Raw genomic sequence first — 22237 nt, forward strand, 5'->3', positions numbered from 1 at the left:
AGGTGCGGAAGGAAGGCGAGTGCCGATGGCATCTATAGCCTTATTGGTTATTGGTCAACGGAGTTAGGCGGCACACCTTGCAGCTATTGTTATGTGCATCAGCCATTTTGACAATATTTTCTGTTATGGCAACGGCAGCGCCTGGCTTGCCACTTTTGGCAGTCCTTGCCTGCGGGCCTGCCCCTGTTGCTGCCCGCTGCAACCTATGGCTATACATCAATTTAACAAGCAAGCATGCACATGGGAAATTAGCTAGCAATAACGGTATTTTTGGAATGCAGCGACAAAACTGTGCTTACAACATACGCCACACACACACAGAGTGCGACAAAGAGAGAGAGAAAGAGAAGTTGCAATAACAACAGCTTTGTGGTGTGCTCTCCACAAAATTGTTGCACATAGTATCACGAAGCGGTCCTTTGCCTTTGTAAGCACCAAAAATGCAGCTTCTTTTGGCCAAATTTATGCAGAGTGCAAGCCAAAAAATGTATCAAGTGTATGAAATACGAGCTGCTGACAATATGTGGCATCGAGGCAACTATAAATTTGATAAAGAGTCAACGGAGACGCAGAGACAAATGTTTGACATAATAGTCAACAAAGGAAAGAAAAGAAGGAATCGGGGAGAATAAAAGAGAGACCAAAAAGCTTATGAAAAACTTCAAATTTTATGTGTAAATTTTGCTAATATATTTTAAAATTATTAAGCAAATTAACAATCGAATTTATGAACAGTGTAGTTCATTGAATTAAAGCTGGGATGTTAGCTTAAATGATTAAATTAATTATTACGTAACTTTGGAATTTAAAACTATTTGCCAAGAAATACTTAATTCAAGGTAATTTTATGCAATGGTGATATTTTATAAATACAATTTAATAGATTTTTTTGTGTAAATTAAATATTAAATATATATTAAGTACAATTTTCTTTATTTTATTTTTATATTTAGTTCAACAAGGCTTATGTGAACGACTCTGGCTGTCCATATGTGTCACCAACTATATGCGTATATGTAAGTTAGCACAAGACAAATAGCTGTAAGTTTAACTAAACACATACTCATCTATCTAGATTCTCTAGCAAGAAAAAGTACCTTTAACTTAAGCTCAAAGGAACTACATCATTTTCACTATATTTGTGCATATAGCTTAAGAAGGTTTATGTCACACGCGAGCCAGTTGTAGTCGTGTGATTGTCGTGTCAAAGACTATTCTTAGGAGCTACGAAAGCCAGTAAGAGTAAGAGCAGAGTAGAGGAAGTGTAAAGGACTCACAGTATACAGGGATAAAAAGGCAAAGAGAAAGATCAAGCTAGTTTGCCGTGAATATTTTGTATATTGGTGAATAAAGTAAAGAGCAGAGTCTGGCCAGCCTGAAGCTTTGCTGCTGCCAGCCTCAATGCAGTTGACCAACAAGTTGTAAACTTAACTTAGATGATCAGCGTTAAGTTTGAATAAAGAAAAAGCACATCAAACTCTTAATTAATACCTCTCAATTTAACTAAACTCATTGTTAATATATGCAAACTTTAACTTCTACATGAAGAGAGAAAATCGACGTGAAGGTTAGCAATCTTTTACTACCACACAATGAAGTCAAGGAAGTCATTGAACATAAATAAATTGAAATTAAATAAATTTAATAAATAAATTAAAAAATTAAATATAGTATCTCTTTTAAAAGTAATTGAGTTTCCTTAGTCGTTTTCATATTTAACCCTCACAGTTCTATCATAGTCCACATGATCCAGCCGTAGTAAACATATGCCTTTTCTCTACATATATTCCTAAATCATAAATCTCTTTAAGTAAAGTGTAATTAGCAATAACTAATATTCAGCCTGGCACGTGATCGAACACCATCATAAATATACAAACTAATTGCTTACATTTACACTTAGAACCATTTTATAATTGACTTAAATGGAGGGTTCGATGAGCTGCCTTTTGGTTGTGCCTTGCCCAGCCACTGTCCATTCGGTTGTGGCATTGCAATTGAATTCGATTTCAGTATTTGCAGCTCAAAGTCAACTCATCAGTAGTGGCCACAGACGCTGCCGCAGCCGCAGCAGCAGCACCAATAGCAGTAGCAGCAATTGGCGCTGCACGCATCAATGCAAATGTCAAAGCAATCATTGCATGACCATGACGCCTGCGGTGTGGGCGCATGGGGCGTGCCAGGCTACCGCCTCAAATACCATTTGCAATCGAGTGGCAGGCCGTTGCCGTTGCCGGGGCCATAACAGTAAACACCTGACGGGCGAAGGCAAATGCACAAATACACACTAATACACTTGCCCATATTTCTATGTAAGTATTTGTTTATCTATCTATGTATGTGTGTGTGTGTGTGTGTGTTAGATATATAGTGAGATTTGTTCACCCACGATTAGTTGACGTTGGCGCACACAGTTTCCGCGCCATTTGCTGTCACTTCGCCAGTTTGCACATCGTCAGCCACGACGCAGACGTCGTCTGCTTGCCACGCTGCTAGCCTGGCAGCTTGGCAGCCTGGCAAGTTCGTTCATGCAGCACTTGAGAATTCTTTGCTGCTTTTTTCGCCTTGCCAGGAGGTCTGGCTGTTTCCTTCAACTAATGGCAACTGGAAATGGAAGCGACTGCGACAACGTTGATTGCCGTTTGTTGCTGTTGCTTAACCCTCCACAAATGTTGCCCTAACAAACGATACCCATTAAAAATGTGTACAAAACTGAGGTAAATGGCAGTTGTAGGCAGGTATGTAACAGAGATAGGCTGAAGAAGCTCTGAAATTGTAGAGTATATGTGTATTGAAGGTTACTTGAATATACGCTTATATCTCTATGAATATGTGGACAGGTTTATGTCTATCCAAAGTCGATTAACTGCTGCATTTGATTTGGCTTTAGTGTTTTATACAATCCTTTGTTAATGCAATATTTTAATATGCTCAAGCTCTACTTCCAATAATCACTATGCTTATATAGAGTTGCTACTTGAGAATAAATGTTTGCCAAATATTTGATTTTAGAAATTGTCATACTGTAAAGGCAAAAGATCTCAGAATAAGTTAGAACTCAAAAGGCATACGCTAAAAATTAAAATTGTTAAAAAAATATATCAAAAAATTCTTAATAGATATTTAGAAGCACTACACCTTTACTGACTTGAATAAGTTCTTCAAGTGTGGAAATTCATATTGAATAAATAAGTAAAATGAATATGAATAGTTTATTATCAATGCAGTTTAATTTAAGGCATTCATATTATAAGCTATGAATCGATCGCATTCAATTCATATACAGAGAGTTTAGGAAAACTTCTCGAAGATATCTGAATGCGCCGCTATAGATACTTAGGCAGAATAAAAACCTACCAAAGCTACCTGTCTGTCAATCTGTCAGACAGCAGTTCACATGCAATTCGACAATAGACCTTCCTTTAATGTGAGCCAACGTCGAAAGATTCACATTAAATATTAACTCAAATTTACAGCCTTTCCAGCACCAACTCTCTCAACAAAATGTAGTCATTTATTGCATAAAATTGCATATAAAATATAATAGAAATATATATAATATAAAAATATAATATAAGATACATTCAGTTCATAAACATTTCACTTCTTAAATGTCAATATTCGCACTCATTAAACAAGCCACAGTCAAGCTCTATTTACAGGGTGTCTACAAGTGAATCACGCCTCTGCTGCCTGTTCTAGTTGTCGTTGTTGCTGCTGTCGCTGTTGACATTTGCGTTGGCGCCAATGTTGCCAATTTTTGTTGCTGTTATTTTTTTTGCGTTGCTTGCCTTTCGCCTTCAATAAGACAAGAATATGATGTTGTTTTTGGTTTGGCTGCAATTTTACGTGCTGTTGGCGCTGGATAATCGTAATGCTATAGACAAAGCTGCCGTTCAATTTGCCCAACTGGCCCATAAATTTATGGCTACTAGCGCGTACGTGCTATTCATCAACCTAAGCGCTTTGGCTAAAGGCCCGCGCTTTAAGCCTAGCCAAAAGCTGCTTAGGCCTATTGTACTTGAATGGGTTGGCTAGCGATGCAGTGGGTGCAGCCAATTTGGCCAGCGACAAATGCACTTGGCGAGAGTTTGAGGCTGTGGCAATCTCATTGATTGCTCAGCACAATTTGGCTTTCGCTTTTGTCTTGCAACAGGCAATTGAATTGCGCCAAATTAGCAGCAACTGGCCCAAAAGACTGATATGTGTGTGTGTGAGTTTCAATCGAATTGTGCTGCAAAATAGTTTTCAATTTTCGAATTCCTATTCAATATAGTAGCCACAGCTCGAGCTATATATAAGCAGTGGAATTAACAATGATTCCTGCTCGGCTATTAATACGTTTGCAGACTATTCGCGTCGGAGTAAATTGATATTGGCTGTTAATTCTATTCACTGATAATATTTCAACTTCGTAGAGTAATTTTCTAACATGTAATATACAAATAATTAGAAGTACAAATAAAGGTTAACTGTCAGAATGCAAGGAATTTTCTAAAACTTTAATTCGACTTCATATTGCATATATAAAGAACATGAAGGAGCAGCTGCTGAGTGCAGCTCTCCCTCAGGCCTGATCTTTCTTGTCTTCATAATCCCAGCTTGGAACAGTTTCTGCTCACTTTTAGAGCACATCGGACGAATATTTATGAAGTCTAATCCCTTACTACTTGAGCAACTAAAGGTCATTGAACGAGCTACATAGCATACTTTAACAGAATATAGCTGATATAATTTAACTCAAAGCCTAATCAGATATGTTGCAGCATCAAATTCAATCAAAGTGCTTAGCTATTTGCTAGCTTAACTTTAATCTATCAGCAGTTCAGCAGTTCAATAACTATTTGAGTCTCAAATGAATGTTGGCCAAAGGGTTGCCGCGCCAAGGCAGAATGGAATAGCAAATGAGTTCTTGGCAGACGCTGAGCGGCGCCAATGCGTGTAAATAATTGAAGTTGGCTTTGTTGTTGCTGAAGCTTTGTGGTTATCGTTGCGGCGCAGAGTCATGCCATGCACATATATATATATATATATGTATATATTTATATGTATTGCAACAATTGGAATAGAGCACTTGGTCGCGGTCTGTGGGCGCCTGATTGATCTCTAAACTTGATGGATCTTGAGTGCGCCTTAATGCCTCATTGTAAACGCCTTAGCATAGGATAGATGGTCTCTGGCATACTACTTATAGATACTTATAGCACTTATAAATCAGGCACTCCGCACATTATTCACTCATTGCATCAGCCATGGAATGGCGCGATAATATCTACGCCTCACTTTAGTTCAATTATATGCCAACTAAAGCATTTACATGGGCGTTCGGACACGCCCAGCAGCCAAGCACACAGCGCACAAAATGTAAGTGCAAAAGTTTTGCTATTATTAAGAGCCTCATTGTCGGTTTTGTTGGACCCTGGCGACCAACACTGCTCCGCACCCCTGCCCAACACACATGCTAATGTTACGTGCCACACTACAGCCACACAACAAGGCAGCATGTATATATATTAAACAGAACTTTGTTCATATTTTTTTTTTAATGTCAGTGGAGAGCATAATAATTACGTTCATTGACTTTGCTAAGTAGCCAACATTATGTTAATGTGATTTAGTTGAGACAGAGCGAGTCTCTGTGCCCAGAGCCTGGCATATTTTTACATACATTATTGCATGTGCTGAAGACATCAGCTCAACTGAGTCTGCACATTTATGAAAAATGCTCGAATGAATTATTTACCGAATGTAAGAGACGACACTTTCAATTCCCTTTATGTGGCCGAAGGCTGCTTAATTAAAATACTTTAAAACATATTCGTTAGCTCTGCAGCTGCAATATGAAATTATGAAATATTGTTGTAAAGTATTAAAACTTTATAGACTTGATGCTCGAGTGGGCAAACTTGAAACTTCAATATTACTTAATGCGAGCTGCTTTAGGTACACATTGTTTCTGCAAAGGCTTCTTTGAAGAGGTTTTCGTACTTATAACTCTTTTATAATATATTTAAATGAAATGGGTTCTGATATGATATGTTTTTCAAAGCCTTTTCAAGCCAAAACTATTTTTCGGAATTTTTCGCTTTAATGAATATAAAAAATGTATCAATAATAATTTATCAATTTATCAAAATAAAGTAACATAAAATTATATTTTGATATATAAAAAATATTTAAATAAATTTAATTTTTATTTCTAAATTATTTTTAGAAGAAATTTAATTTTACATTGTAACATCACAAAATATTTCCAAGAATTTATGATTTTCAACATCTTACAAATTTCCCTAAAAGTCTTTTAGTTACTTTCAGCAAATTATATATTTTCTTTTCCATTTTTAGAACATTTTTCTACCACTCTCTAACAATTTAATTAGTTCGAATTACAGCACAAGTCTGCGCGTATACGCAATAAGTTTCGCATGCGTCATGCACCATGCCACAAAATTGTAAGAAAATCAAGAAATGAAACGCAACGACACTGAAGGCAACACTGTTGCACGCACGCCTTATTGATTTTGTTAAGTTAGCTATTTTTGCATTGCTAATACGCCGTGTAGTGCGCGTATTATTTAATGGCCACGCATCGATTTCTTAGCTTTGCTCGGGCAATGTCAATATCAAAGGCACAGGCGAGCAGGCGAAGCCCTATGAAAGCAACGCCAGCGCATTGTTTAGATTGCCACAAAGATGCAGCAATGCGAGCTAATTGAATTTGCAGCGCGGCTCAGCGAATGCCAGGTATAAATGACGGATTGTCGCTGGCCGCTAATTGAAAACGACGCGAACAACGCAACGCGGCGTAGTTCAAAATTTAACTAACAACACAAAAGGCGAGGCGAACGCGAGAGCGCACTTTTTATTTTTGGATTGGATAACGAAAGAACAGAAACATAAAACTAATTCGGCAAAATGGTTGTTAACTTCAAGGTGTTTAAAAAATGTGCGCCGAACAACATGATCACGCTCTATATGAATAGGCGTGAGTTTGTCGATTCGGTGACACAGGTGGAGCCCATTGGTAGGTAACCAGAGGATTATGGTGGATGATTCAAGAAATTTAAAGCCGGAATTAGAAAAAAACAACGAAAACAATAGAGAATAATGATAACTCAAGTGTAGATTCAGTAAAAGAATGGAAAAAAATATCTGATGAAATACTTAGGACTAAGAAAGTTTTTAAAAACTATATTTTTGAGTAATATATTCAAGATAACTGTGAAGAAATAGTACTTAAATATTCTGTAAGGTAAAATGATTTTTAACACACATAAATTTAATTTTTTTAATTTAAAAAGATTTCTAAAATTTTCTCTTTCAATTGAAAATTTATTTTCGAACATAAATTTATTTTACGTTAAATTCTTTATATAACTATTTTCAAAAAAAAAGTCCTTTAGCTTATTTTTCACATTAAAATGTTTTTTATATTTACACAAATGTCAAATTTAAAATTTCATATTTTTTCAATTCAATATTCAATATTCAATATTTTTTATGTAAGAAAATCTAATATATGAAATAATTTTGTTCTGAAGTTTTTTCTTATTATTTTAAAAGCATAAATAATTTGTACTTAACTGATTATGTATGATATGATTAAAGCAACATATTTTTTTTTAATGTCAAGCTCAAGTAGATTATTATATACCACGTTTTTGCCATCGATATAGTTAGTAAAAAATACAGTTTTAATGCTCATAGATTATGTATAGAAAGTACAATCGAGCAGATTAACAAATTTTATTACAAGCCAAAATACTCCGTATGTATTTCAGATAAAATTAACTATTTAGCCCAGGCATACATGCAAGACTTAATCAGTTGATCTGCCTGGGCCTTAATTAAATTACGTTCTAATTTATGCAGTGGGGCAGCGGCAGTTGTGGCAGCCACAAAGCTGCTTATTAGTTACGTGTTAATTGTTCGACCGTGGGATATGTGGCAGAAACACGTGTCGGGGCGTGGCCGTGATTGTAGGCGTATTAGTCTGGCCCAATTAATTGCTTGACCATTTACAGATGGCATCATTGTGCTGGACGATGAGTACGTGCGTCAGAATCGCAAGATCTTCGTGCAGCTGGTGTGCAATTTTCGATATGGACGCGAGGATGATGAAATGATTGGATTGCGTTTCCAGAAGGAGCTGACGCTCGTCTCTCAGCAGGTGTGTCCGCCACAGAAAGAGGACATACAGCTGACCAAGATGCAGGAGCGTCTGCTGAAGAAGCTGGGTTCCAATGCCTTCCCCTTTGTCATGCAAATGCCCACCAGCTCACCCGCCTCGGTGGTGCTTCAGCAGAAGGCCAGCGATGAGAGCCAGCCCTGTGGCGTGCAGTACTTCGTGAAGATCTTTACGGGCGACAACGATTGCGATCGTTCACATCGCCGCAGCACCATCAATCTTGGCATACGCAAGGTGCAGTATGCACCCACCAAGCAGGGCTTGCAGCCATGCACAGTGGTACGCAAGGACTTCCTGTTGTCGCCCGGAGAACTGGAGCTGGAGGTGACACTGGACAAGCAGCTCTACCATCATGGCGAGAAGATATCGGTTAACATTTGCGTGCGCAATAACTCGAATAAGGTTGTGAAGAAGGTCAAGGCCATGGTGCAGCAGGGCGTCGATGTGGTGCTCTTCCAGAATGGACAATTCCGCAATACGATTGCGTTCATGGAGACCAGCGAGGGCTGCCCACTGAATCCTGGCTCCAGTCTTCAGAAGGTCATGTATCTGGTACCCACACTGGTAGCCAACTGTGATCGCGCTGGCATTGCCGTCGAGGGCGACATCAAACGCAAGGAGACGGCACTGGCCTCCACCACGCTGTAAGTTAGACAGCTTAAAGCTCTGCCATCTCTAACCATGACATTCACAGCATTGCCAGTCAGGATGCTCGCGATGCCTTCGGCATCATTGTTTCCTATGCAGTCAAGGTGAAGCTCTTCCTGGGCGCTCTGGGCGGCGAGCTGTGCGCCGAGCTGCCCTTCATACTAATGCATCCCAAGGTAGTTATTACCAGAAAACCACATAACGAATCTGTAATTAACATACTCTCTCCCGCACAGCCCAGCCGCAAGGCTCAGCTGGAAGCTGAGGGCTCCGTCGAGGCCTAAGAGTGCAGCTACCTCAACCTAAACAAATACAAAGTGCATATATTTATTTAGAAAACTTTAATCAAACTGTTTTATGGTATTATTAACAAACAAACCAAAGCTGATGTTGCTGAAATGTTCTGAAGTCTGCAGTCGTCGTAACTAACAAATCTATTTGCAATATATGTGTGTATGTGTACTATAAACGCTATCAATACAACTTATATTTTATGTTATAACTCAACTAACAATTATTTAAAATGAATAAAAAAATTTGCCTGATAAAAAGAATTTCGAACAGTTGGAAAATTGTCATGTCAAACAAAAACTTAAATTAGAATGCCAAATTTGCTAACTCTAAAAACAGAGTATAGATATATTTAATAATAAATGTGGTGCTGGCTATAAAAATTGTCATGATTGAGCTGCAACTGGCACGGAACACTATGTGCTTCACTTGAGCTCTGAAGCTAGTTCTTTGTTAATAATAGCTAAGTGTAAAGAGTGGCGCATAGAAGGTCGGAATGCCCTTTAGAATGCTGATTGGAGTAGATTACTTATATAGCAGCTAAATATCTACAGATATAGATTGCACGCTCACTCAATGCCATTATCTGCTTTCATTAAAACTGCAATCAAATTAGCTGCATTCAAATCTAGCTACCTGGACAGAGACTTTAGATAAGCTTTAATCGATATATTGGCCCTATTGGTGATTAGATAGTTCTTAGCTCTTATAAGTTTCTAGTGCTAATCTTTCATATATAGGAATGCACTTATAGATCGGCAGCTAGTCAGGCAGACTTATAGACAAAGCAGCATGTATATACTTCAATGAATCGATCAAAATTTTGCAATATTTATTTTCCCTAATTCCAAAACATATTTCTATTTTGATTTTCCAGCCACTTTTGCGTGAAATTAATCGCAATAAAAATACTTTTCAGCTATTTTTATTATCAAGCTATAAGTAGCAACTATTAATTTAGATTATTTATTCAGACACAGCCATCTCAACTATGTTTACTAAATCTTAAGCCATTTATAATGTTTTTCTAACACCTCCGATTCCTCTGCTACTACCTGATAACAATTTTTAATGCAATTAAGTTTGTGAGGTCCAACTATTTTTATGTTACACCTCGCCAACTAATCGCCTAATCAAGTGAAGATAAGCTAATCTAATTGCACACATCATATTTAGCAGACGACGAGTGTTGAATGCCTGGAAGCTCTACAAAGCTGTGCATAGTTTACCTGCTGCTGTAATTAAAATTTCTATTGGAATATTGAAATTCGAATTGATATTGAATTTGTGTTAAATGCTGGCCGCATCGGTGCATTGGTTTACTTTAATTTAGCTGCCCTGTGCAATGATGTTGCGAGGCAGAGATTAATTGAAATACACGTAGCCGCAAAAGTAAACGTTGCGATTAGCATATAGCATATAGCATATTGATTTAAGCAGCCTGGCCAATATAAGCAAGGGGCATAGTAATTTCATATGCAGCAGTTGCTTGCCAAAATGCACTTGAATAAATGCATAATCTTCAGCAACTCTCATGTTGGGCTACCGACCCATGTGGCATCTGTGGTGGAATAATGCATAATCCAACCTAACGGTGTATGTATTTGCCACTGTGTGTGCGGTTAAGTGTTTACTACAATAATGCATATTGTAGCTCGGCTTGGCAACCAAATAATAATTGCAGAGTGGAAAATGTAGCGATGCATAGTTAAGAATTGAAGCAAGAGCTTACAAAGGTGTATAACAGTTGAATGGCTTGAAATTACGTATAGAAATGAGGTGCTAAGTGAAGCTGTTACATGCTCATTGCGTAAAGCTATTGAGAAGTTAACAAATTTTGAGTAGAACAGTTGTTAAGTTGAATCTTTGGTAAGTATAACAGTTTTAGGTATAACATTTGCTATGCATTTGTTATGTGTAACAGTTGTTAAATATTGCAGCTGATATGTATAACAGTTTTATAACAAGCATAAAATTGGTTAAGTATGCCAGTTGCCAGGTATAACAGTTCATAAGTATAACAATTGTCAGGCATAAAAATAGCTATATGGAAGAGTTAACAGGTTTAACTAGCTAAGTATAACAGTTTTTAAAACCGTCATTCATTATTACATTTGATGAGTATAACAGTTCTAAGGTATCACTATAAAAGTATGCCAGTTGCTTAGCCGTTCTTGAGTATAACAATAGTTTTGTTTAAAAATTACATATATAACAGTATAACAGTTTTTAAGTATAGGTTATGTCATGGATTTGATATATATAAACGTGGTTATATATTAATATAAGTATAACAGTTAGTAGATTAGTAGATTATAACAGTTATAATAGCTGCTAAGTATACCAGCATAACATTTTTATATATAACAGTTAGATAAATATTTTTAATATTAAAAATAAAATATACAATTCGTTTCTGAAGTATAACAGTAATCTTTATATCATTTATAATATCATTGGAGCTCCTGTACTTAACTATTTGATTAAGAAATACCTTGAAAGCTTGCAGATTAAACTAATTTGTTATATGAAAGCTCTAAAAAAAACAAAGCTATCGAATAATGCAGCTTTGTTTATTTCCATAAAGATTTTCCCACTCATAATTGATCGTAAAACTCAGTTAATTATCATAAATTCAGCTTAGTCATCGTTAGCCAAACAGCGCCAAGCAATGCCATCTGTTGCTAGTTATTCATAAGCAAACTTCAAATTTCACACCAGACTCTAATCATGCAACTGATAAGAGGAGTAACCCTGAAATTCTATCAGACTTGTTGAATTTCATTGAGTGCATGGCACATATATCTGGACAGCGTCTATTCATGGAATCATAAACTTTGAGGCAGCCATTAAAAGTGAATAATAAAAAAAATATATATATATATATACCATATGGAAAAAAGAGATTATGGTTAAATTGCGATTATAGCATATGAAGAGAATCGAAGCTAGATTAAGCAATAATGCAAAAGTAAACTAGCTAACATTGGCTTTCGCCGAGGGCATTTCGAACATAGACGTCGCGATGTGCTGTCGCTGCTGTGGTGTGACCCAACAAAAGGTCTGGGTCTTTGGCTCTGGAACACTGTTTGCCCTATTGGGTCTCTTTTTCATCATATGGTGGCCCGGTATTATCGATAATATAATAATGAAGGCAGGTTGATATAGAAATACTCGACTGGATGCATTGTAATATCTCTGTAATAACTCTTGGCTTGCACACAGTCTCTGCCGCTGACGCCCACATCGAAAACATTTAGTAAATGGGAAGAGTTGCCCATACCAATTTATATGAAAATGTATCTGTGGAACTGGACGAACGCGGACGAAGTAAGGGTACATGGCGTTAAGCCAAATTTCGAACAAGTCGGACCCTATGTTTACCGGGAAGAGCGCCTGAAAATGGATTTGCAATGGCATGAGAACAACACAGTTACCTTCAAGCCACGACGCACCTGGTTCTGGGAGGAGGAAATGTCCGGTGGCAAGCAAACAGACCTGGTCACAGTACCTCATCTGCCATCGATTGTGAGTACTTTTAACATCAATTTCAACCAAATTTAAGATATTTTTTGTGCACTTCAGGCGGCGTCGGCTTCCATGCGTAATATTCCCAAACTAATTAAGGCAGGTTTTAACTCTGCACTCAATGCCAACGGCGGTGCACTGTATGTGACCCACACGGTCAGTGAGTGGCTGTTCGATGGATTCTACGATGAGTTTTTGCATTATGCCATGACCTCGAAAAATCCTTTGGCTCCGGTCATTGAGACGGATCAATTTGCCTGGTTTCTGAATCGAAACAATTCCGAAAACTTTGAGGGGGCCTTCACAATTCACACGGGCGTTGGCGATATCAAAGAAATGGGCGAAATCAAATTCTGGAATGGCCTCAACCATACGGGCTGGTATGAAGGCGAATGTGGACGCCTCAATGGCAGCACCTCAGATCTCTTTGTGCCCGATGAGCCGAAGGAAAAGGCGCTTACTATATACATAACTGACACCTGTCGTATTATCAATTTGGAGTATTCGGGTCAGAGCTACGAGATTGAAGGCATTCAGGGCTGGAAGTACGAGGTGACGCCCAACACCTTTGATAATGGACAACGAAATGGAGATATGAAATGCTATTGCCCCGTCGACAAGCAGCCCAACAATTGTCCACCCTCCGGCGCTACTGACTTAGGTCCTTGTGGCGATGGGGCACCTATGTATCTTTCAGCAGACCACTTCATGTACGCGGACGACAGCTATTCCAGCACAGTAACTGGCTTTCAGCCAGACTATGAACGCCACAATTTCTTCATCATAATGGAGCGCAAATTAGGTGTACCTCTAGAAGTCAATGCAGCTGTCATGGTCTCACTCTTAATTGAAGCGGATGAGGACATTGAGTGAGCTAACAATCATTATCTATAGATATATAACTGTTATCTAAATAATCTACTCCAATCTACACAGCATTCTGAAGGACATTCCGACCTTCTATGCGCCACTCTTCACGTCGGCCAGCTCAGCTATTATTAACAAAGAACTAGCTTCGGAGCTCAAGGTAAGCATATAGTGTTCCGTGCCAGTTGCAGCTCGTTTCTGACATTTCTTTATAGCTGGCACTAAATCTACCTTCAATTGGATGCTATACGGGCATTGGTTTTCTGTGCTTGGGCTGCATCCTTTTGGCGGTGGCCAGTTTCCTCACTCTCAAGCGCAAGTGGTATGGACAGGCAGCCACTGATAGGTTGGCGCTCATCAACTCAGATGCGCAAGCCACAAATGACTCAATTAAAGCTGAGGAGTTAAAGAGCAATTAAAATAAAGCTAAAGAGTCTTGGTTTCTTTTAAAACAAAAAATATATATCAAACGTGATTTTCGGTTGTGATTCATATGTTTAATTTTCTAAATTTATAAAACAATATTTTTATTTTAAATAAATTGTACGTTGTATGAAACTTTATGGAGAGTTGTTCTAGAAGATTTAAATGCTTGGAATGCATAAAAGAATAGAGAGAAGCTTCTCTTAATTCACATATTACTTACCTAGTGCAATACAAGAAGGGCTTCTGCCCAGACCTGAAGAGAGCTGAACCTTTTTTGTTAAGACTTTACTGGGTATAGAATAGAGAGATTAAAATAGATTACTTTTGGCTTAAGTAAAAATACTTTAGCCTTCAATCAGGTCAATACGCTGGCATTTGTTGTTTAGCTCCTAATTAAACCTCTTCTTTCCTGGACTGTTTCTCTTCTGAAACCATGTATTATACCGCGTCAAGATGAAGTTCTTCTACATTCGCTAACTGAACACTGCCATCCATGTTCCTTCAGTCATGTTCCAAGTTTGCTTATTTGCTCAGAGCGTGTCCTGAGATCTAACCATTAATAAGAAACAATGCATATATTATATTATAATAATATAATAATTAATACATAAATTATAATTTGAGTAAATAGGACAGAGTTCCAGACAAAAGTTTATATAAATGTTTTCAACTTCAGCTCATACCGTTATGTATTTGTTCAATAGGAAATACCAATATATTTTTACAGATCTATCTCATTTGTAGCTGGCAAGTTTTATTATAGTTTTTTATAAGATTTAATCTAGAATTTTTTTTTTTTTTTTTTTTTTTGTTTGTCTAGAGTTAGATTTTAATCTAGATATATTAGATTTTATTCTAGAGTTGAGCTGTTCTGACCAAACCCAACTCATTTCGAAGTTCAACTGCTGTTGTTTCTAACCAAGCAGTGTTTAGGAGAGAAAGTCGCCATAGACTATGCAGCCTTCTAGTATTGTTAAGACTAGCCAAACAGTTCAAACACTTTCAACTGAAAGAGCCAAAAATTATGCAATAATAAAATAAATAAATAAATATTTATAATTGCAGAGGAATTCCTAAAGACGCACATTAGAATGCCACACTAACCTACTAATCAAATCGCTATCAGCATAAAAACAATAAATACTCTAAACAATTTTAGAATTAACATAGAAAAAGCAACTTTGAGACGATTAATACAATCTACGTGGGCCCTAATATATACAGTATATGTTTTAATCTAATCAAAACATAGAATTCAGATCGTCTTTTCTGTTAGTCGTATAAACAATGGCAAGCCACAATTTTCTCAATCAGTCGCAAAATGTGCTGCGACTGTTGCAGTGTTCGGCAACAAAAGTTCTGGGTCTTTGGCCTGGGCAGCTTTTTGCTGGTGCTGGGAACTGTTTTACTTTCGGCCTGGCCCAGTTTATGTCGTCAACTGATGCGCAGCCTGTTGCCCCTGGCTCCGAACTCGTTCGTATACAAAGCCTGGGTGACGACTCCTACACCAGCGTATACAACATTCTATCTCTTCAATTGGACCAATCCGGAGGACTTGAATAATGCCGAGGTGAAGCCAAATTTCGAACAATTGGGCCCCTACACGTTCAGCGACTACAAGGAGAAAGTGGACCTGTTATGGCAACAGCCGGAGGTTACCTACTACGGACGTCGAGTCTGGCACTTTTTGCCAGAAAAATCAAATGGCAGTCTAGACGATGTCATTGTGACGCCGCACTTTCCAACACTGGTGAGTAGGACTTTATGAAAAAAAATTAAATTTATTTATTGCGAAGAGCTAGCTTATCTTTAGATACTTTAGACACTCAGATATAATTAAATTTTTGTTGTTGGTGGATTCATCGTCTTTTTTATTTATTTTTTTTTTTTTTCATTTTAAGTACTTTTTTTTAATTTTCTGTTATGTTATGTGTCTGATGTTATTCAGAAGAAGCTATTAAATGTTGAGTATTATTGTTACCATTGTAATAATATTTTTAGAACTTTTGTGGCCCTGAGTTCATCATTTTTTTTTTTTTTTTTTTTTTTTTTTGGAGCAACGCAAGATTAAGTCGTAATAACATAAAAAAATAAAATGTTATTATTACCTAAATGAGCTTTATAACATAGAAATTTGTATGACATTAGCTTTAAAATATGATTTTGACTTCGTGATCAAACAATTTAATTTTTTATTTAAATGTTTTTTTAAAAAATCTTGTGGATTTTCCTCATCTCAAATGTGGACAAATTTTACTATATACACACTCAATTAACCATTCACTATTATTTCTACTGTAAGTCCATTAATTTTTAGCGTGAAGCCCAGCTAAAGCCTCAGCTACATATGTCTATCTCGAATTTATCTTTAATTTCGGTTATTTTCATTTTTGAGTCAAGTTTCAAGCCGTTGAGTTCCTTTGAATGGTAAACCCTAAAAAATTATCCTTTAATTTACGTTTTGTATTTTTGTATTTCAAAAAATGTTAGCAATACTACAGAGCCCTGCCCCTGTCTTATGAAAATTTTTGCTATAGTTTTTTTGTCTGCTCTTTTTGCATAAAACATTTGTGCTTAAACTGCAGACGGCCGCCCGCTATGTGCGCAAACGTCGTCGCACGCTGCGAAAGATTATGAACTTTGCGCTGAATCGGGAGGGCGGCGGCACCTACATGAGCCATAAGGCTGGACAGTGGCTATTCGATGGCTTTTATGACGAGCTCATTGACTTCGTGGAGCGTCTGCATACGCCGCTTATGCCCGTATTTAGCGACCATTTCGGTTGGTTCTACAGACGCAACAATTCGAAGACGGCCGAGGGAAATTTCACAATACACACGGGCCGAGGCGATCTCAGTTGGATGGGCGAGCTCCAGCTGTGGAATGGCAGCGCCCACACGGGCTACTATGGGGGCGAGTGCGGCAAGGTCAATGGCAGTACGGGCGAGCTGTGGACGCCGGGTAGGCAGTGGCACGAGACAATTTCCATATTTTTGCCAGATGCAGCGAGATACATAAATCTGTACAGCATGGCGAATGTCACAGTGCAGGGCATCGCAGCCTGGCGCTACGAAACCAGCCAGCTGACCTTCGACAACGGCCAACTGGCGCCGGATACGAAATGTTTTTGTGTTGCCAAACATGAATGTCCGCTGAATGGTGTGCTAGATTTCTCACCAGTCGCCATGCACGGACCCATTTACGTATCGCATCCGCACTTCCACATGACCGATGAGTTCTATAGGCGAAATACGACGGGCCTACAGCCAAATCCCGCTGAACATGGCATGTATGTGGTAATGGAGCCGACACTGGGCATACCGCTAAGCCTGAAGGGACAAGTTATGATCAGTGCGCTGGTGCAGCGCGATGAGGCCATCGAGTGAGTATATTTGCCTATTTGTTTGTATGCCAACTATGGCATACTATGTGTTATATATGTGATGATATATCATGCCATTTTGCATACTATTTCGTATGCATGGCATGCTGCCAAGTCTTTCATATGTCATACAACGTGCTCTAATTTCAATTAGTTTTGCATTGCTTTCAGTTTCGTTGCCCTATGTACTCTAGAAAGTACGCTTTCTGCTTGATCTTTCATTTTTAATAAATTTCTATAAGTTGATTGCTGTTGATATAGATTTCAGCTTTCTCTTATGGCCTTTTCTGTCCCGGAGCACTCTTAATACGCTCCTCTAGTCATACATTTATATATAATAAACAACTCTTCTACAATTCTCAGCTTGCTCAAGAATATTGCCTATGATCACTATGCGCCGCTTTTCGTAATTCAACTTTATGCTGACTTGAGTGATGATCTGATCAGTCTGCTGAAGGTCAGTTTCGCACAGTTCTAACATCAAATTTACCCTTTACTTAATTCTGCTTTCAATTACAGCTGGCATTAAGTGTGCCGCAGATAGGTCAATTCACAGGTCTCGCTCTGCTGATCATTGGCATCGTCATGCTAATCGTAGGCATCGTTGTGACTAAGCAACATAAGTGGCACAATGAGTGCCAAATCGAAGTCAATGACCCGGTGCAAGCACTCGAAACAGACGGAGTCAATGACAGCTGTTATCGATAAGTTGTTTTACTCACATTACGCTTTGCTATATGATAAAGACTGCTTTTGTTATTAACGGTGATTATATTAGGCTATTATTAATATTAAAAAAAAATGCGCCATTAAAATGAGTTTCTTAACACAAATTGTTTGTTTTTGGGCAATTTCCTTGAGGTGTTGCCCAGCTGCGCTCGTCTAGAATTACACGAAATTATGGCCTCTCAGATATGCTAAAATTTATTAATATGTTAATAATTGTATTTTATTTTTGCTTTTGTTTCATATTTGTGTGGTGCCTGGTGGTGCACAGGCAAAAACCTTGAGCACGTAAGCTGCATACTTTACGGCGTACGAACTCTTTCACCTAGCCACACACACACACACACACACACACACACACACACGCACACCCGCACGACCAACCAAATTGCTAACTGGAAATTTGAAAAATGCCAACAGAATATTATAAGCGGCTAATTTATATTCGCCTGGCACGCAAACTTACGTTTTGCACACACATTGTTGTCGAAGAACTCATACAGAGGCAGAGGCAAAGAGCGGGAGACAGACAGAGGCCGGTGCGGGCTTAGAAAGCGCAGGAAGTGGGTGGCGTAGCAGCTTAAACAATGTATGAAAATATGAAAATTATATGGCAGCAAATATGTGTTGGCCATAACTTTAATAAATACACACAAGTTATGATTAAGCTCAGCGAAAAATGCCATGCTGCTGAAAAGGCTTTAAGACGCTTGTATTCAAATTAGGCTATAGATTATAGACTCTATGATGTCAAAAAATATAAAGAAAACACCAGATTAACATAAAAGAAAATGTTAAGCTCTTGCTTAATAAATTATAGTTATATTATTAATAAATTTGTATTAAACTGTTTATGTGTCGTCAAGCAAAACTCATCTGATTCATGCTCAAATAATTTAGTCAAAAATGTATTTGCATTTTCTGTGGCAATGCAATCTATTTCGGTTGCAAACAGCAAACATACTGTGGCAAATGCCGGCACAAATATGATTTACATTTATTTATTTAGACACATGCGCTGGCATTTTAGGCCAAGAGTTATTTATCAACTAAAATCGCATCGGATTGGTTAGATTTGCACATTTGCATTTATTGAGATTGCAATTCATTTCATTTTGATGTTATTTGAGAAGGATTTTGGATCCACACTGCATTTTCTATGACCATAAAAAGGATTAAGCTGATTTGTGTGCCTAGATTAATGTAAGATTACAATTAAAAGAATATTATGAAAACTTACACAATAGCTGAACAAGATCACAAATATGATTTTTATATGTACTTCATGTCATAAGTTTTTCTGATATGTATAACTTTATAGAGGGCATTCCTGCAAAATTCACGAAATTTAAAAAAAAATGTAATAAATAATATTAACAATTTTTTTTTTGATTTAAAATATTTATAATCAAGTTAAAATAACATAATTTATCTTTTATAACAAAATAACATTTTATCTTTTATTTATTTTTTATTAAAAATATATGTATTTTTGCGTTTAATATTATTTTATTTTGTTTTTTAAGAAGTTTCGTTAATTTTGTTATATTTTATTGTTATTATTTTTTATATATTAATTTTTAATTTTTTATTAAATATGAATTTATGAAAAAGCCTTATTATTCTTTAACTAAAAATTGCCGTTCTTTCCCTCTTCAATCTCTAAAAACAATGTTTATTTTTAATTTATATTTTTAATTTGTAAAAAGATTATTTATTAATTTATTATACCTATATTTATTTCTGTTTTATCATAGTTTTATTTGTTTTCATTTAAACCTGACTATGGCTTATTTACTTACAACCTGTTTAATTTTTTATATATAATTAATTAATATAATTCTATATGAATGTGAAGTTCAACTATACTTTAAGCTCTTTGCATTTTAATGCCTGAGATTGTTATTAAAAACCCATTTGCCCTAGTTTAACTTTTGAAATACCTTTTTCAGCTGCTTTGAGGTTTGATGTAAGCAAGCAACAGATCGAGCTACAGAGCAACTTCATTATTTTGCTTAAACCGCCCACAAAAAATATACTCAAAAAAATATATTTTGTACATATATATGTGTGTGTGTGTGTGTTTGGGAGTGTGTTGGGCATTTTTATGCATAAGCCAAATGGCATTGTTGCTGTTGGCCAGCAGCTCGTCAGCTCGACTGTTGTCCGTTTATGTCGCGAAAACTTTGGTGTCCTAATCTGCTGCCTGTCTTGCATACTAATTTGTTTGCTCTTGGTCTGTTCCGCTTTATAGGGCCGGCGAGTCTTACTCTTTTTGGATGCTTTCTTTACCGCCTTTATGGTTTTTTGCCCCCTTACTCTCTCTCTCTTTCGCGCTCTCCCTCTCTCCCGCTGCTATTCGTTTTGTTGACAACCCATAGATTATGTTGTTGGTTTTGGCTTTTGTGTGTTGTTCCAGGCCAAAGCATGTTCTGGATCTATGTATATACATATAAATATATATGTATATACGTGTATTGCTGTGTTTGTGTGTGACTGTTCTCTCAGTGTCATGTTCGTAGGGCTTATGCATTCAGTTTGGCTTGCGGCTCGGTTCTCTCTTGTCCATGGACTCCATTGGCTGGTTTTGTTTGTTTGGTTATGCTGCCCACTCCGCACTCTATAAAGCCTTGTTTAGCTGCTTAATTTTTTCCTTTGTCATGTTGACAGCCCTTCGACAAGGTCTTCTGCCTTGTTTTTTCTTTTCTTCCTTGTTTGTGTGTGAGTGAAGTGTTGCTTGGGTTCATTTTTCGCACAATTTAATGTTATTTAATTGGTATTTAAGTTTATGAAAATGTTTGTGTTTCAGCTGCCAGCGAATGGCCTTCAAATTGGGTCGGCAAAGAGAGTTAGGATCTACCCGAAAGATGTCGAGGTTAGTTTTGATGTGGTTTTTTCTTACTTTAAGCCATTTTTGTAACACAACAAAAGTATGCAACACATTTTGCAATTCGAAAAATTCAATTAAAATAAAACGTATTGCAGTTAATTTTCGCTGACATTTTTAAATGCAACGTTAACCACAATATGGCCCCCATATTTTACAATAAATCTTTGCATTTTTTCCCGTTTTTTGTTGTTTTACAGAATGGATGTTGCAATTTTCTATGTGTTATGCTGCTGCTGCCTACAAGTTTCATATGGACACACATTCTACTGGCCTTTGGCGTCCAATGGGCGCCACAAAGTTGACAGTAACACACATACACACACGAAACGTAATAAAATTAAAGAAAAAAGATAAAGAATTTAAGCCACCAAAGCAACAGCAAATGTTCGCTTGACAATGTTGGCGGAATTTAAAAATTCAATTGGAAAAAGTCAAAGAGTGGAGTGCACGTGTAGATTCCGTATAAATCCAAATATATATTTTTATAAATGGCTGTGTATATGCATTTTGTGTTACTATAAAAATTGCCTATTTCGGAGCATTTGCCACATGGGACATGCGCTAGCAAATTATATAGCTTTTATTGTCTAACAGCTTTTTGGCATATATAGTGTTAAAAATACATGCAACTGCAACAAGGAGTCCAATATAAATAACAGCTGGCAGGCAATTTAAAATCAAAATATAACAAAGAAATATAAGCTTGTCAGAAAACTAAAAATAAAAATACTCAGAAAAATAATAAATAACAAAAGTAAAATAAAAATTTGTATACAAATATATAAGAAAATTTCAAAGAAATACAACTACAAACTAGTTAGGAAATAAAAACAAAAGATAAAAGAGTATAAAAAAATATATAAACTATTCAGAGTGCTGCGTATGAATTAAAATTTCATAAAATGACAAAAAAAAATAGAAAAATATTAAATGCTTGTTGGAATGTATAACATGAAAGGAAAAATATAATCAAATTCAAAATGAATTTACGTAAAAATATTTACAACTTTTACTAAACTAAACAAATAACTAGCCAGAAATTAGAAAAATATTGTTAATAAATAATAAAAACTCTATGAAACTTATATAAGAGAGAAAAAGTAATGAATAAGAATATGAACAAATAATGATGGTAAACGTTATTAATATAGTAAATAAAGTTCAGTTTATAGTAGTGTAAATTATAGAAAAAAAGTTAAGCAAAAATATTAAATAAAACTAAAAAATTAAAATTAACTATGAGCCATTATATAACAGATCTAATAATTAAATAAATTTATACAACTATTGG

At 36.7% G+C, this 22237-nt stretch overlaps 3 protein-coding genes across 3 annotated transcripts; all 3 read left to right on the forward strand.

The window, feature by feature from the left end:
• Window positions 1-6788: 6788 nt before the first annotated feature.
• LOC111594197 (phosrestin-2) lies at window positions 6789-9387 on the forward strand. The gene is made up of 4 exons (XM_023307394.2): window positions 6789-7024; window positions 8025-8832; window positions 8883-9012; window positions 9073-9387. Exons 1-4 carry the CDS (start codon window positions 6916-6918, stop codon window positions 9118-9120), a joined length of 1095 nt encoding a protein of 364 aa, XP_023163162.2. The 5' UTR covers window positions 6789-6915; the 3' UTR covers window positions 9121-9387.
• A 2737-nt stretch (window positions 9388-12124) lies between these two features.
• Window positions 12125-13996, forward strand: LOC111594206 (protein croquemort). Its single transcript, XM_023307404.2, has 5 exons — window positions 12125-12281; window positions 12353-12655; window positions 12713-13524; window positions 13592-13682; window positions 13738-13996. Exons 1-5 carry the CDS (start codon window positions 12153-12155, stop codon window positions 13939-13941), a joined length of 1539 nt encoding a protein of 512 aa, XP_023163172.2. The 5' UTR covers window positions 12125-12152; the 3' UTR covers window positions 13942-13996.
• Window positions 13997-15269: 1273 nt separating this feature from the next.
• On the forward strand, window positions 15270-18038 carry LOC111594224 (protein croquemort). The gene is made up of 4 exons (XM_023307424.2): window positions 15270-15698; window positions 16534-17330; window positions 17694-17787; window positions 17850-18038. The coding sequence occupies exons 1-4, from the start codon at window positions 15270-15272 to the stop codon at window positions 18036-18038; spliced, it is 1509 nt and encodes a 502-aa protein (XP_023163192.2).
• Window positions 18039-22237: the final 4199 nt, after the last annotated feature.

Source organism: Drosophila hydei, unplaced genomic scaffold, assembly GCF_003285905.1.
Source record: "Drosophila hydei strain 15085-1641.00,03,60 unplaced genomic scaffold, DhydRS2 tig00008114-arrow-pilon, whole genome shotgun sequence".
Lineage (NCBI taxonomy): Eukaryota > Metazoa > Arthropoda > Insecta > Diptera > Drosophilidae > Drosophila > Drosophila hydei.